Source organism: Clytia hemisphaerica, unplaced genomic scaffold (genome assembly GCF_902728285.1).
Source record: "Clytia hemisphaerica strain Z4C2 unplaced genomic scaffold, Clytia hemisphaerica genome assembly, whole genome shotgun sequence".
In the NCBI taxonomy this organism is placed as follows: Eukaryota; Metazoa; Cnidaria; class Hydrozoa; order Leptothecata; family Clytiidae; genus Clytia; species Clytia hemisphaerica.
Window position 1 is genome coordinate 4709 of NW_027104443.1, and position 14595 is coordinate 19303.

General features: G+C 36.0%; 1 protein-coding gene across 1 annotated transcript; it reads right to left on the reverse strand.

The window, feature by feature from the left end:
- Positions 1-230: 230 nt before the first annotated feature.
- LOC136821000 (zinc finger SWIM domain-containing protein 8-like) lies at positions 231-14343 on the reverse strand (the record flags this gene model as incomplete). Its single annotated transcript, XM_067077234.1, is given in 8 exon segments — positions 231-353; positions 892-1080; positions 3033-3253; positions 6674-6845; positions 8380-8461; positions 11473-11756; positions 12112-12352; positions 14107-14343. Coding segments are annotated over 8 exon segments (1471 nt in total), but the record flags the coding sequence as incomplete, so codon positions are not given.
- Between the last annotated feature and the right edge of the window lie 252 nt (positions 14344-14595).

A 14595-nucleotide genomic window follows, 5' to 3' on the forward strand; every position in this document is an offset into this window, starting at 1 on the left:
TAAGTTTTCGTATGTTTTAAACTTCCTCACAGCTACTTGTTTCAAATAAACACCCTTCCTAGAGGGTGGGAGGCGTTCATTTGAAGGGGACGCTAATTTGAGGGAGGTGTACTTTAAAAATTTCCCACAAAGGAGGAGCGTTTATTCCAGGGGGCGTTTAAAAGAAGGGGCGTTTATTCGAAGTAATAAGGTGACCTTTAAATAAAAAGTTTCGCGAAGTAATCACTCACTTTGAGGGATTCCAAGGACTTGATAGAAGACATCCCAATCAATCTCAGCTGCTTCCAGTGGTCCATTAAACCCAGGAAAGTCTTTTATCATCCTTGAGTTGAAAGCGATCCCTTGACCCTGACCTGTGCATTAAAGTAAGTAAGTAAGTTTGCGATCGCAGTTGAGGGCGATCCAAAGGCTCCCTTTTCGTATAGCTGTCTACCCGAAGGTAGGGGAGGGCGCCTACATAAATTTTTTTGTTTTCGAATTTTTTTCAAACTGTCCGCAAAGAATTGAACTGTTTTAAATTTTTCGGAAAAATATTCTAAACTGATGCATCAAAAGTAATAGCTGTTTTTCTATGAACAATTTGGATGAAAAATTGGTCAAAAAGCAAATTTTCAAGATTTTGAGACAAATAAGCTTTTAGAAAAATTTTCCGAAAATATATTTTTAGTTCGGTAAAAGATACACCATCTACCCCAAAGTTTTTTAAAGATATTTCGTCTTCGCCGAAAATAAGCTCTTCAAATTTGAAATACTCTTCGTCGCAAAAGTCTTCATTTTCTTGTTCAACTAATTTTTTCTTTGCGATTCTAAAATTTTCAGACTCAAGGATAGTTAGCCTAACAGAAAATGTATAACATGTCAAAGTTTTAACCGGCTAGTTCTTATTATTACCTTTGCGACCAGATTCGATCACTTGTTGGTTCCAAATTTCAAATTTGAGTTTCATTTGCAACTTGGTGTCTTTATCAAGGTAAGGAGACATGACAGTCAGTTCCCACAAGTGGACGATCTCTTCCATGAGATGTGCTGACGCGTGCCTCGATAGCACGTGTGTGGAAGGCAATGACATGTGGGGCGGCTCTGAAAATGAAGGAATAAAGGATTAACGGCTGACTAGCTTACACTAGACACTTACTATACGAACAACATAAACTTCTTGATCGTACCAAGATGGCGGACGGCGCTTAGAAACAAAATGGCAGACGAAATCAGTGAAATCATCACAAATGTTGCACAAATTTTTCTACGCAGTAACGTCTATTGTCATGGTCAAGAAACTAAAGCATAATCTAGAATCTAGAAAGAAGCTACAAAAATATGAATGTGTGTAAATTATTAAAGACTTTGATTTCAAAAGAACATTTTCGTTTTACAAAAAAGAACACTCGCCCACCGGACTCCGAAGGAGCCGGTCGACGGTGTCAAAATGATTTATTGGCCACCGAGCGGTACGTCCCAGGAAGAGAAATTATGTATTAGATTTATTGGCATTGCTGAGTTAAACCCAGAGAAGGAAAAGACTGCGGAGTTGGGGATCTCCGCAGAGTGAAATAAAACCCAAGTCGTAATAATCTGCAGTGAACGGCGCATCCAGACGTGAATATTTTATGAACTTTTTATATATATTTATTTGGATTTTATTGTTGGTATCGTGTTTTAATATTGAGTACTTATAATGAACTAAATTCGTGTCCACTCCGTTGAGCCTTGACCCAGGAGCTACAAAGGGTACCAACCCGTCTCCTTACCTTCCAGCGGTAAGTCAGGCCGATATCCGGGAAAAACTTTTAAATATAAATTTTGTTGTCATTAGCTCAGGTATGATCAGCCTTGAGCAACACGACACTATTCCACTTTGCAACTTTTTCGCTCATTTCAGAACATCATTAAAGTGGAACTCACCAAGAAACGGAATGAAAAATCCCGGTTTTTGGATTGGGAACTCGCTAACAGTTGACCCTCTCTAATTTGATTTACAAGGGACCAAGTATTTTCTTCGAATCAGAGAAAGATTTGAAAAACAGAAAGTATTTTATACTAATTTCTAACTGAGGGACCAATTTTTTGGTTCGAATTAGAATAAGATTTTAATAGTTATAGGTTCGAATTATAGGGAGTTAATGTACAAAGTTGTGAAGTACAGTCAATATTCTTTCTTAATCAAACCTCATGGGCTTTTCCAGAAAAAAATTCAACCCCCGCTGTTGAGGATATTGATTTTTCGAAGTATTGAACCCCCTGGATATCCGCTCTTAAAAATATGCTCAAACCCCTGGATATCCTCTCTTATAAAGATGCTTACCCCTGGATATCGTATTGTATTTTTTACTTGAAAAGACACTTTACCCCCTGGATATCCGCTCCCTTTAGATATTTATCCCCATGGATATCCACTTTTGAGCAAAAATCGTAAACCCTCTGGATATCCGATATCCTCAACAAGGGGGGCACGGACTATTTCTGGAAAAGCCCAATTCGAATGTCTCTGTAACTCGAATAAAACATTTTCCATTTGCTTGAAAGGTGATGTGAAACACTTTCCTTATAATTCAAAGAAAATTCTAAGTCACTTGAAGGATTCAATTAGAGAGAGAGAGGCAAAACTAACTGTACACGAAAAAGACCGGACCAAAATGAGCAATAAAACTAGTGTATCATCTCTGAAACAGCAACGTTCTTTCAGCTAGGTTCGTAAACGGGGAAACAGACCTTTTAGCTTTTTTACATGTACGTAAAATTTTAGTCGGTTTTTTATAGAAGGTCAGACTCATGACTAGATATATTGGCTTTAAAGTTTTTGTTTTGCGTGTCGAAAAATGAAATGGCGAAAAACCCCTTGTAGCAAATTTTTAATTCTGTTGAGTAAGAGGGTCTTACGTAACTTTTCATTCCGTTCAAAACTTTTTGAACGTAAGCAAACTCTACATAAGGCCTTAAAGCTTTAAACGTAAGCTAAGGGAAATCCCCAATTCTCTAAGGTCTTAAGTAAAATTTTAAGTGCATGTGAAAAAGCTTTAGAGGGTGTGGCTTACCAGGACGACCACGCCCAATAGCTGCGTGTTGATTGGACGTCGAATTATAGCTCAACATCCAATAGAACATCATTTGGTAAGACAATAGACATTCCTCTGTGATCAAATGCAGAAGATGAGCGGCGTTACGATCACCTTTGGCGTATAAATGTCGGGATATGTTTAAAAGGTTCCATAATGCTTCTGGATCGTTTCCTTGGAATGAGCGTAGCAAGTTTGACCTATACGACAAAGAAAAATTATTAGAATAATATGTTCCATATACTTCACATACCGGGTGTGTCAGAAATAAGTTAACCTTCTTCAAAACGGAATTTCTCGAGATCTACGACTTTCTAAAGAATCTAACTATTTTTTATAATGAAGAGGAAAGGTAAACTTAAACTTTGATCGGTCATTTATCAAATTTGGTTTACTTAGTAGGGGGGCCAAGCCTGGGGTCCCGTGACATCTTTTCTACGACCTAGCCATTTTTAGTCCATTCCAAAGAACAGAGTATATTATAAGATATTTTTGAGAGGGAGGACGCGGATTGGGCCCGGGAAAACTTTTTATGGCCAAAATAGTGACGTCATAGGTAATAAATGAAACTGATTGGTAACATCTGGAAGAACATGAAATTCTGAACAAAAAAATGTATTACAGCAACTCTCTGACTCAAACACAACAAGCTAGATGCTGATTGGACCTACCTGATGATGAAAGTTAGATAGCAATGCGAAAAGAAAAATGAAAAAAATCAGTCAGAAAATATAGCGTTTAGCGAAAATACACAACGCAATAAATTCATCATTGATTGTTGATGGGGGGAGAGGGAAGGGTTGTAGGGAAAAAAATAAATAGGATGTTCTAGTTGCAAAAATCAGTTTTATTGACAATTGAATCATGATTGACGGTGAGCATTGTTATCAATAATGTTTTTTGAGTGAAAAACATAGAAATATAAGGAAAAATCCAATGAAAATCTGCAAAAACGGCGATTTCCGGCATTTTCAACCGGAAAAAATTTTACTCGAATCGAACTCGGCCATGTTTTGAGCATTTGGAATACGCATCTTTCTGCAAAAAATCAGAAAAAACTAAAAATGAAAATTCGAGAAAATGTCAAAAAGCCCATTTTTCCGACATATTTCCGGCATTTTCGGCCGGAAAAAATGTTTTTCGAAATTCGGGCTCCGTCACATTTTAGGTATTGTCATATTGCATCAGTGTGCAAAATTTCATGAAAAAATATAAAGTACAGCTCGAGAAATTATACTGTCTTTCCGGCGAAAATAGGTTGTTCCGGCGACTTTTAAAATAGCTCCGGCTTCAAAAATCAATTTTATTGAAAATTGAAACATGCTTGATGGTGGGCATTGCTATTAATAATGTTTTTGAATGAAAAAACAACCAATTATATGGAAAAAGTCCAATGAAAATCTGCAAAAACGGCGATTTCCGGCATATTTCCGGCATTTTCGACCGGAAAAGATTTTTTCTCAAAAATCGGACTAGGCCAAGTTTTGGGCATTGCTAATACGCATCTTTGTGCAAAAAATCAGAAAAAACTAATTATGAAATCTTGAGAAAATGCCAAAAAACCGGTTTTTCCGGCGTATTTCCGGTATTTTCGGCCGGAAGTGAATTTTTTTCGAAAATCGGGCTCCGTCACATTTTGGGCATTACCATTTTGCATCATTGTGCCAAAAATCAGAAAAAACTAATGAGCCAATCTCGAGAAAAGCAGGTAACAGACGGACGAATAGTCTAGCAAGCTAGACGACTAATTCAGACATATTAGAAATAAAGCAAAAAGTAAATTTTAGTCGTCTAGAAACCTTTGTGCACTAGCTCCAAACAAATAAAAAGTGTCAAATTCGCAATTAAAATTTTTTCCCGCTCAAAAAAAATTCTTGAAAATAAAATGTGTGTGGATTTGTGTGTTAAAAGTTTTTCATTTGAGTTGATTTTATTTTGAGAGTTTGTTGTTGTTTGACAAATTGTTTTCTCGCTACGCAAGTTTCTGCGTAGCTAGGCCCGGTATCTATAAGGCTGGAACACCGTATTCTTCCAGTCGTTTATACAAACTAAATCCCGTATCATTATTTGTGTTTATTATTAGTATTACATGCATTATAATCGACTCCAGTCTAACGGACGAACGGACGAACGGTCGGACGGACGGACGGACAAAGGTTAATTTATAGGACCTCCAGGTAGGTCCAAAAAGAAATACAGCCTCTTGAAGTTCAAAAACATACCGACGTCAGTACGACCAAGACAAGATTTAACGTCAAATCACAGTAGAGCTGACAGTTAGTTGGTCTTAAAGCGGCTGTATTTCTTTGTGTGCTTTAGTCAGAGAGTTTTTGTAATACATTTTTTTGCTCGGAATTTCATGCTCTTTTTAATGGCACCAATCATTTCCGTTAATTTTGACTTTTGAAAATAAGCTATTCTCTACCCCTTATTTTTCCTTGCAGTTTTGCCTACGGCGTCACTAATGTTCATAAAAAGTTTTCCCGGGCAGTCCCTGGCCTAATCCGTGTCCTCCCTCTAAAAAATATCTCATAATATACTGTTCTTTGGAATGGACTAAAAATGGCTAAATCGTAAAAAAGATGTCACGGGACCCCAGGTTTGACCTCCTACTAACTAGATCAAAAGTTATGATTAAATGGAAAATGAATCGTTTTCTGAGATTGCTCAAAAAGTTCAAAAATCAGCCAATCAAATTTTGACAGAAACATGAATGCATGTAGCATTGATTTCATTGTTTAAGTGATTAAAACAAAAGCTAAGCGTTTAAAAATTACAATGCAAGGAAAAAAGGATTTCAGTCTTAAGGCTACAAAGGAAAATATCCTTAAAAGTGAAACTATATGGTATTTCTAGAAGAAATGCCATTATTATTACTGACGATAACTTTGGAATTTTTGGGGTCTTTAACCAAAAATTAGACCCAATTTTAGGATAAATTGGGTAGAAAGCTAATTTAATCTAATTCTAGTCGCAATTAAAACACTTCATTCGGGCGAAAGGTAATAATTCACAGTAGTGAGAATGAAAATTTAATAGAATGATTTTTTAATTCATTCAAGCAAAACTTTTGATATTGTTTTATTACCAAACTCAATGAATGATCCATCAAAATCTATTAAAATTTATTCTTTTTCTTTCTAATGAAATAGGTTCGAGTCCTAAAGAAGTTGTATAACTTGAGAAATTTCACTTAAAGTCAAAAGAGGGTAACTTATTTCTGGCACACCCGGTACGCTTTAGTCACTCCGCCGTCCTCAAAAGTGCAATTCGTGATATGCACCGTTGCAACGTCTTCTGACATTACATCACGGACCCAATAGCTGATTGGTTGTAAGTGACGTAAAATCAGTCAATACGTCACTTTCAACCAATCAGCTGTCGGGTGCCCGGAAGACATTGCAATGGTGCATATCATGGACACCCCTTCCTCTGGAATGGCCCATTAGGTGCCGTTGACATTGCTTACGAATACTTAAGAATTTATTTTCTTTCTCTTTTGCATATCATGAACACTTGCTTTTGATGGAAAAATAATGCGATTCATAAAAAAGAAAAGCGATTTTTGGATTGACAAAATACTGTCTTCGAACAGAACAGAAATAGAGATGTAAACTTACCATTCTTGAGAAACAGGGGGTACTGAATTCAAGAAAGCAGCGTTGGAGTCCATCATAACATAAGGTAAAGTTCCACAAAACCGTGCCAAAATCTTCTTGATGTTTTCTTGCAGTGAAGCTTCATCTAAAACCCATTTTGCGTCTTCAAAGGCGGATGCTCCACCGGTCGGATCTAGAAAAAGAGAAAAAAAAGTTATATACACATTTTTTTTATAAGAACATTTTAAGGCTTCGATGGTCAAAATATTAAGAACAAGTTAAGAACATTTTAAAGGCTTTGCTGGACGCTAAAACCACCTTATTTTCTTAGGGAAATGAACAAAATAGTCACAAAATTGTAAAAAATAAGAACAAGTTAAGAACATTTAAGACCCAAAAAGAGGTATCCAAAGGCTACAAAGATTTGGGATGTTCTTATAAAAAAAAACCTGCATACCAATAATGCCTTTCTACAAAGGTGTAGGATATATTGGATATTTTGTCCGGGGGTAGTGAAAAATCTGCAAAATTTGCCTTGTTTTGGGGAAAAAATTGCTCTGATTAGGGGTGATTTTGAATGTTCGGGGGGGGGGGGGGGGGTCAAGCAATGCTTGTCCGGGGGCTCAAAATTCACAATGTCCAGGGCTAAATTTCCAAAACATGTTATATCCTCTACCCCTCATACTCAAATATTTTCTGGAAGAGCCCATTAAAACAGATGGAGAAAAACCTAGGTCATCATTTCCAAATTGGCATAACAGTGAGATTGATTTTCCTAGGATTAGAACTAAAAAATTAGAATGGTGTCAATGGTAAACTACATAATAGATAGTTCCAGGCTTCTAGGCCTACAAAATGACTGGAATGAAATGAATGTCCATAAGAGCTGACTAATCTGCCATATAGATAGCAGATACAACTGCTATCTTTGTTGTCAATGTTTGGAAATTCGAGCGTGCAAAAATCTAGTGTAAAACAGAAAACAGCATGGCGGACTAGTCGACTTTTTCACTGGACATACATGGGATCATCCCCCCCCCCCAGGAAGATGGGGGGGAATCAGATTTTGATGCCAGGGGGGAAGTGAAAATTTCAAGCTTGATGGGGGGAGAAAGGCGAATAGGGGGTATATTCAGTCCTCTACCTAGTGGGGGGAGTAATAGGATAAATACAGACCTTCCTGGTGTGTTTGGGCATTCAGGCTTATGAGCCTGTCTTTCTTGGGATTTTGAGAGTCTTTTTTTTGCTATAGTAGCTTGCGAATTGAGGCGAGTCTGGATCATCACTTCGCAACCCTTATACAATACGGCTAGGGGGATTTCCCAATTGGGGGGAGCACGAATTTTAAAGACAGGTGGGGGGGGGAAAGGCCAGATGGGGGATTTTAGCTCATATTAGGGGGGACCAAAAAGCTGGAGGACGCCATGACATATTTTCAAGGGAAATCTTGTAAGCAGTTAGCGTATCTAGTGTGTAAAGCTTTTTTCACATGCACGTAAAATTTTACTTCAGACCTTACAGAAAATCGTTCGTAAGGCTTTTGGGAATTTCCCCGACATTATGTAGAGCTTTTGTTGATTAAAAGGGTCTTACGTGACTTTTCAACTTAAGCATAAGGCCTTAAAACACTATGGAAGCTTAGGGAAGTTCCCCGTTCTTTAAGGTCTAAAGTAAAGTTTTGAGTGCGTGTGAAAAAAGCTTAAAGGAATAAGGATATCTGTACATACCAGGAGCACCAGCGATCATGTTGATTTGTGAAGTTTTGGAAGAAAGTAATTCATCTAATAAACGTTGTGCAGTCGGTAGTATCTATGAACAGAAAAACAGACGTCTATAAATTCGGTCGAGGTAAGATTATTAGCCTGAAATGGACGATAATAAAGATGTTTTTACAGTAATAATTATTCTGAGAATTTATACGTACTATAATCTGTTCGTCTGTTCACGATAAGTGTGCACTCTTTTTTTTTACCTATAGGTTATAGATAACTTTTGAAGGAATTCTTCAATCTTTATAAATTTGGTATCGTTGGAGAGATAATTTGCAAGTGGAACAATTTGAAATAAAAAAGTCTTTAAAAAAATTCTTAAAACGAAGATGAAAATGAAGAAGAAAAAATGAAAATCTTGTAGAAAAGTGCTATAACTTTCATTTTCACTGGAGAGATTCTTTGATCTTAGGAGGTCATCACTGTGAAGAAATTTCACTGAAATATTTATTCAAAATAAAGTTATGATACAAAGTTGATAAGTGATTGACCCCAAAAAACAGCAGAAAACAGCAGAAAACAGCGTTTTTAGACGTCAATCAGCTCATAACTTTGTTTGATATCTTTTGACTGAATGATAATTTTTGAAAAAACATTTTCACAGTGATGACGTTCAATAATCAAGGATTCACTTCAGTGAAAATGATAGTTATAGCACTTTTCTACAAGATCTTCATTTTTTTCTTCTTCATTTTCATCTTCATTTTTAGAATTTTTTAGATATCTTTTTATTTCAAATTGTTCCACCCACTAATATCTTTCCAATGATACCAAATTTATAAAGATTGAAGAATTCCTTCAAAAGTTATAGGTAAAAGAAAAAGGAGTGCACACTTATCGTGAATAGACTTTGATTATTTCGAAACAAAGTGAAATCACAGTATAACTGCTTTTATTGAAAAGATAAGCATGAACTTATATTGCCTTTGTTATTTTTAAGTCATTAAAGAACTTTGCTAATTCCCAAAACACTACACACAGTTTGGCTATGAGGTCATTAAAAAGATCGTAAATGTGTTATGATCGAAAAACTTTTTTATCAATCATATCACTACCCCCGTTTTTAGTAATAAGTTGGAGATTTGATATTTCACAGAAAAGTGCTACCAAGGGGTATTTCGGGTCCCATATCTTCCGAAGAACTTATCTGTTTGCCTTGAAATTTAACAAACTTCTTAACCTAAGGTCGAACTGCCACTGGTGTAAAAATGAACGTTAAAGCATAAGTAGAAAAAAAGCTCAATTTTGGCAATCGCAAACTTAACCGCTAAAAACTGCGAATTTTTCAACCAAAAATACATTCAAATATAGCGCTTTTGATTCTCTAAAACAAGCAAAAAAATTTCCATAATTGTATTTGACTATCAAAAGTTACAGGCATTCTTGTTTCCACTGCCAATAGACGATATCGGCTTAACGAATTCTCCCCGAATGATTACCCATGATGCATTGCGCAAAAAAATTCAGTAAGTCAATATAGTCCGTGAATTTTTTTGCGCAATGCATCATGGGTAATCATTCGGGGAGAATTTCGTTAAGCCGATATCGTCTATTATATCTGGACAGACTTTAGTTGATCAGATTTGATTTTAGTGTCTTTTATGGAATAACTCCAAAGTAAAAGTTAATCTGAAAATAATTTTTGTTGCGTTTTTCCCTTTGACTCCCAAGTCAAGTTCTCCGAAAGTTAGTTTTTTTCGGCTGTTTTGTTTTGATTTTTCTCCCGCCGTTTACCCAGTCCCCAAAAAGTCAACGCGGTCATATTTTCATACTAGAGAAATATGAAATATCGTAAGTATCTCGATGCTCTCAACCAATCAAAACGCTCATATTTTTTTGGGTCGGCAATAATAAAGATAATTCTATGGAGCTATACAAACAGGATTTCATTTTTGTCAATATTCTAATAATTTAATTAATTTAATCATTAACTGAATCGAATATACTTTAGGTGTACAAACTTTCGCGAGTAGAAACTTTCTGAACATACAGAAAGATACAGGTATCAACAAAGACTACCACGGATACGCGAAAGAAGTGTACCAGATGTTCCGTGACGTCAAAAACTGAAGAAGTCATTGTAATGCCGTTCTAGCGTCGTTAAATATAATTGTTAAACGTCTTTGTTATTCAAAAAAACTGAAAATGCTCTAAGAGAGAGCGAAATATTTTAAACCAGAATGTTTTTATTCTTAGAAACTTTCGCGATTTTCGCAAAGGGCAATTCACGAAAGTTTATGCTCGCAAAAAAACATTTTTTCCTAAAATTCGCGAAAGTAAATGTCACAAATTTCGCGATTTTTCGACCTCGCGAAAGTTTCTGCTCTTGAAAGTTTGTACGCCCAAAGTACAAGGAGCGGGAGTTCGAGCGAGGAGATCGTATTCAAGTAGTGAGTACCTCACCAAAAACCGGATTTTTTCATTCTGTTTCTTAGACCATGTTCAGACATTACGGTTCCGTTCCGTTCCGAAACGAAACGAAACGGTTCCGAAACAAGTGTGAACGTCAAAATTCGAAACGTCAAAAAAGAAGACGTTACAAAACAAAACAGATCGAAACGGTTTCGCTCCACTTTTTTCATCGGAGCGGAACTGCTCCGTTTTCTTGCTCCGAAGCGTTTTGAAACCAATATGAACACATTAGATCCGTAACGAAAATCATACCGGAGCGAAATGCAACAGTAACGTGTGAACATGGTCTTAGTGAGTTCCATTTTGATGATTTTTGAAAAAAAGAGGCCTTTCAAGTGTTTAGACGCAAGTTCGATATTTTTGCTACTGCAGGAGCTTCGAAAGTTAATTGCTACTGCAGGAGCTTCGAAAGTTAAAAGTGGCGTCAAAAAATCGAATGTTTAAAGCCTGAAAACGTGGGCTCAAAATATTCGAAAAAGTCACAAAGTGGAATAGACGTTAATCGCGTAAAAAAAACGCGGGTGACGTCTAGTATAGGCTCGTATTCAAGCTGGCACGTAATGTTATTTTCACGTTTCACGAATGTTATGAATGTCACATGGACGTTATTTCGACGTTGTGTAAAAAAAAAAGACTCACTTGCTGCGGTAGCTCACTGATCAGATATTGCGCAAACTTCTGTAGTTGATCTCTCTCCAACCGGCCGAGCGACTCAGAAACGGGCGAACGTAAAGCTACTTCGTCTTTACGCGTGATACGGTAGATACATAAAGCGTTGGCGTGTTCACACCACGCGGCTGTTTCTTGGCACGAGCATTGACATGACGTAATATGACCACGGTCAAACGTGATAGCGATGTTGAAGGTTTGTTTTGCAGTGGTGTGTGGAGCCGGTTGTGTAACAACGCCGCTCAAGTGAAAGCCTGTGGAAAGAAATTGAATTAAAGTCTGTTCCAAAAAATTATTGCTAGTCCACACGACGTCTTGGTACATTGCTCTTGAAGTAGAAAAGATATAATTGAAAATAAGAATAATGCTCAACCTCAGCCAAAGTACTATATTCTTATAAAAAAAGCGTACGTATTCTTATGATATGCTTATTTTTCCACAATAGACCAGAGTTTTTTATTTTTCTAAAAAAAGCGATGCATTGTGGGATTGTTTCGAGTGTATTACAATAGAAATCTCTTAGGAATTCCTCGAGAAAAATAAAAAACTCGGATAAGGTCTATATCCTGGTGTCAGTATGCTTATAAACGTTATGCATTGTTTCCTTACCAATTTGTAAAACGTCATGAACATTTCCTGTCTTAGCCAAAATTTCTCCTTGTTTGAATTTGTCATTTGAGCCTGAAGCAAGACATGAATACAAACGGATTTCTTCTTCACTCTCTGGGAAGGAGTGGTATGCAATCCGTAATTGCAGGTTGTCCGGGATGGGTGGTGTGTAGAGCTCCACTGTTTCAAAAGCGTGATTTTTGGCAACACATTTGGAGCAAATTTCAATCAATGACAAGACCTGGAATGACAAAGGATCGAGAAAAAAATCAACAAAATTTCTTGTTTTTGGTTTTTTATAAAAGGTAATAATAAAAATAATAATAATAACAAATATTTTACGTGGCATGCTTTTCTAACAAAATTCGAAACGAGAATGAAAAACAGAAAGACAAAAATTGATTATTGAAAGAAATGACATTATTATTAGGTAGATTATTCCAGACGTCAGTACCATTATAAAGAAACATTTTAGAGTCATATTTTGTTTCTTGTTTTTTGAACATGTAACTTGTTTTCCCTCGCAGCTTTGGTGTTCACACCTACTAGCTCGCCTTTCTCATTCCTATTACCACAGAGAATGAATCGTTTAGTGAGATAAGAAGGAGAATTTTTATTTAAAGATTTAAAAGCCATTATCGCAGTGCTATAATTTGTAATTTTTCAAAGGAAAGGTTGTAGATCATTGGCATGAAATTATATTGAATAGTCCTCGATGATAAACAAACAAGATACTGTACCAGAGCTAAATAAAATTTAAAAAGTTTTCTTTCAATAATTCAATACATAACTTAAAGTTTTAAAAGGTTGTAGATTATACTTCCTCTAACGGGCTGTGCCAAAAATATGCTTAATTTGCTTACCTTATCTACACGAATACTACTGGTCATTTTATTAACACAAATTGAAAAATTTCGTTTTAATAAAAACCCCCTTGATTAAAACCAGACGTGGTGTCCTTGAAAAAGCAAATAAAATTCGTGTTAATTTTGTGCGTGTTAATTTCAAGGCGTTTAAAATTTTCCTAGTAATATTCGTGTAAAAAGGTAGTTTGCTGGGGTACTTTAGATATAATTATGACAATTTTTACAAAATTCAAACTTGAAAATTTAAGAAATGATTAAACATACATATAGCATTATAGGGCATAGTTCAGACTACCCCCTTTGACACCTTTTCATGAAAAAGGGGGGATAGTTAGGAAGGGGGATAGTTTAAGAAGGGGGCGCTTACATATATATTGCAGATTATTTTCAAGCACTGTTATGAAATTTGTTCTTCATAAAAGGATGTTTTCTGTTAGAGTGATCTGGAGTCAAAAAGAAGAAAGAAAGTTTATCATTTCGCTTTCTCTCTCTTTAAAAGGTATTTCGCATATATTTGTTAGCTATTTTTGTCCAAAAAAAGGCATTTTTAAAGGTCGGGGGGGGGAGGGGATTCCAGGGGAGGTGTTAAGAAGGGGGATCAGATCCCTCTCCGCACTATTTAGGGTTGATTAACATACATAAGGATCACATGAAAAAGGTTCTAGTAGAAATTCGCACGCATTCTTTATATCTCAACAAAAGCTATCGATTATGTTTTAGACGCACCCGATAAAGGAAAATACATTTTGCAACCTTGAACCAACAGTCCATCAAAAAGAAATGTTTTGATATTTGTTCATCGTTGCAACATTTCCCATCATTAATGATTTGAAACGATCATTATATAACACCATGAAAAACCTTTCTTATCGACCATAACAGACAAATGTGAATGAATAATGCAATGGATTTACAATACATTAGGTGGGGCTTTGCAACTCAACTCTCAAGTAGTTGGGCCTGAAATCTTAGGTGGGACCTTGAACCCCCCCCTTGACACTATTTCATAGATCATTATATTATAAAACATCACCTTTGATGGTCTATCCACTTTACCTGAGACCTTAACTTAGTTTAGATTAAAGATCCAAAAGAAAGGAGGTCTGATTAGAAAAAAAATTTAATATACTTCTTTTTCTTCTGTTGGTGAGGGATCAGTTGAAATTGGTGACGCCCTTTTCCATCCTGACCACTTGACGTCTTGGTCAGAGTCAGAAATCCAGGATGATGAGTCTTCAAATTGTTCTGAATCATCGAACGATGAGTAAGGTGCATCTACTTGCATCATTTTATTGTTTTTTTTATGATGGCCCTGATGTCATTATTTATACCTTGTGTTTTTCTATTTGTTCATTTTTTTCTGTTAAAAAAAGAGAAATGATTAAAGTGTCCTCATTATTTCATTATTAATTTTTTGTGTTTTTCTTTGTTTATTTTTCTGTAAGAAAAAGAAAGAGTTTAATGGAATCTTTGAAAAAAAAGGAGCATCTACTTGTGTAGTGTGTGATCCAACATCACTGAAGAATGGTGGATAATGGTACTGGGACAAAGGTCAGTAAAAAGGAAACAATCATTTCAAATGTGAAGACATTTTTTCTGCAGAATCATGATCAGAATA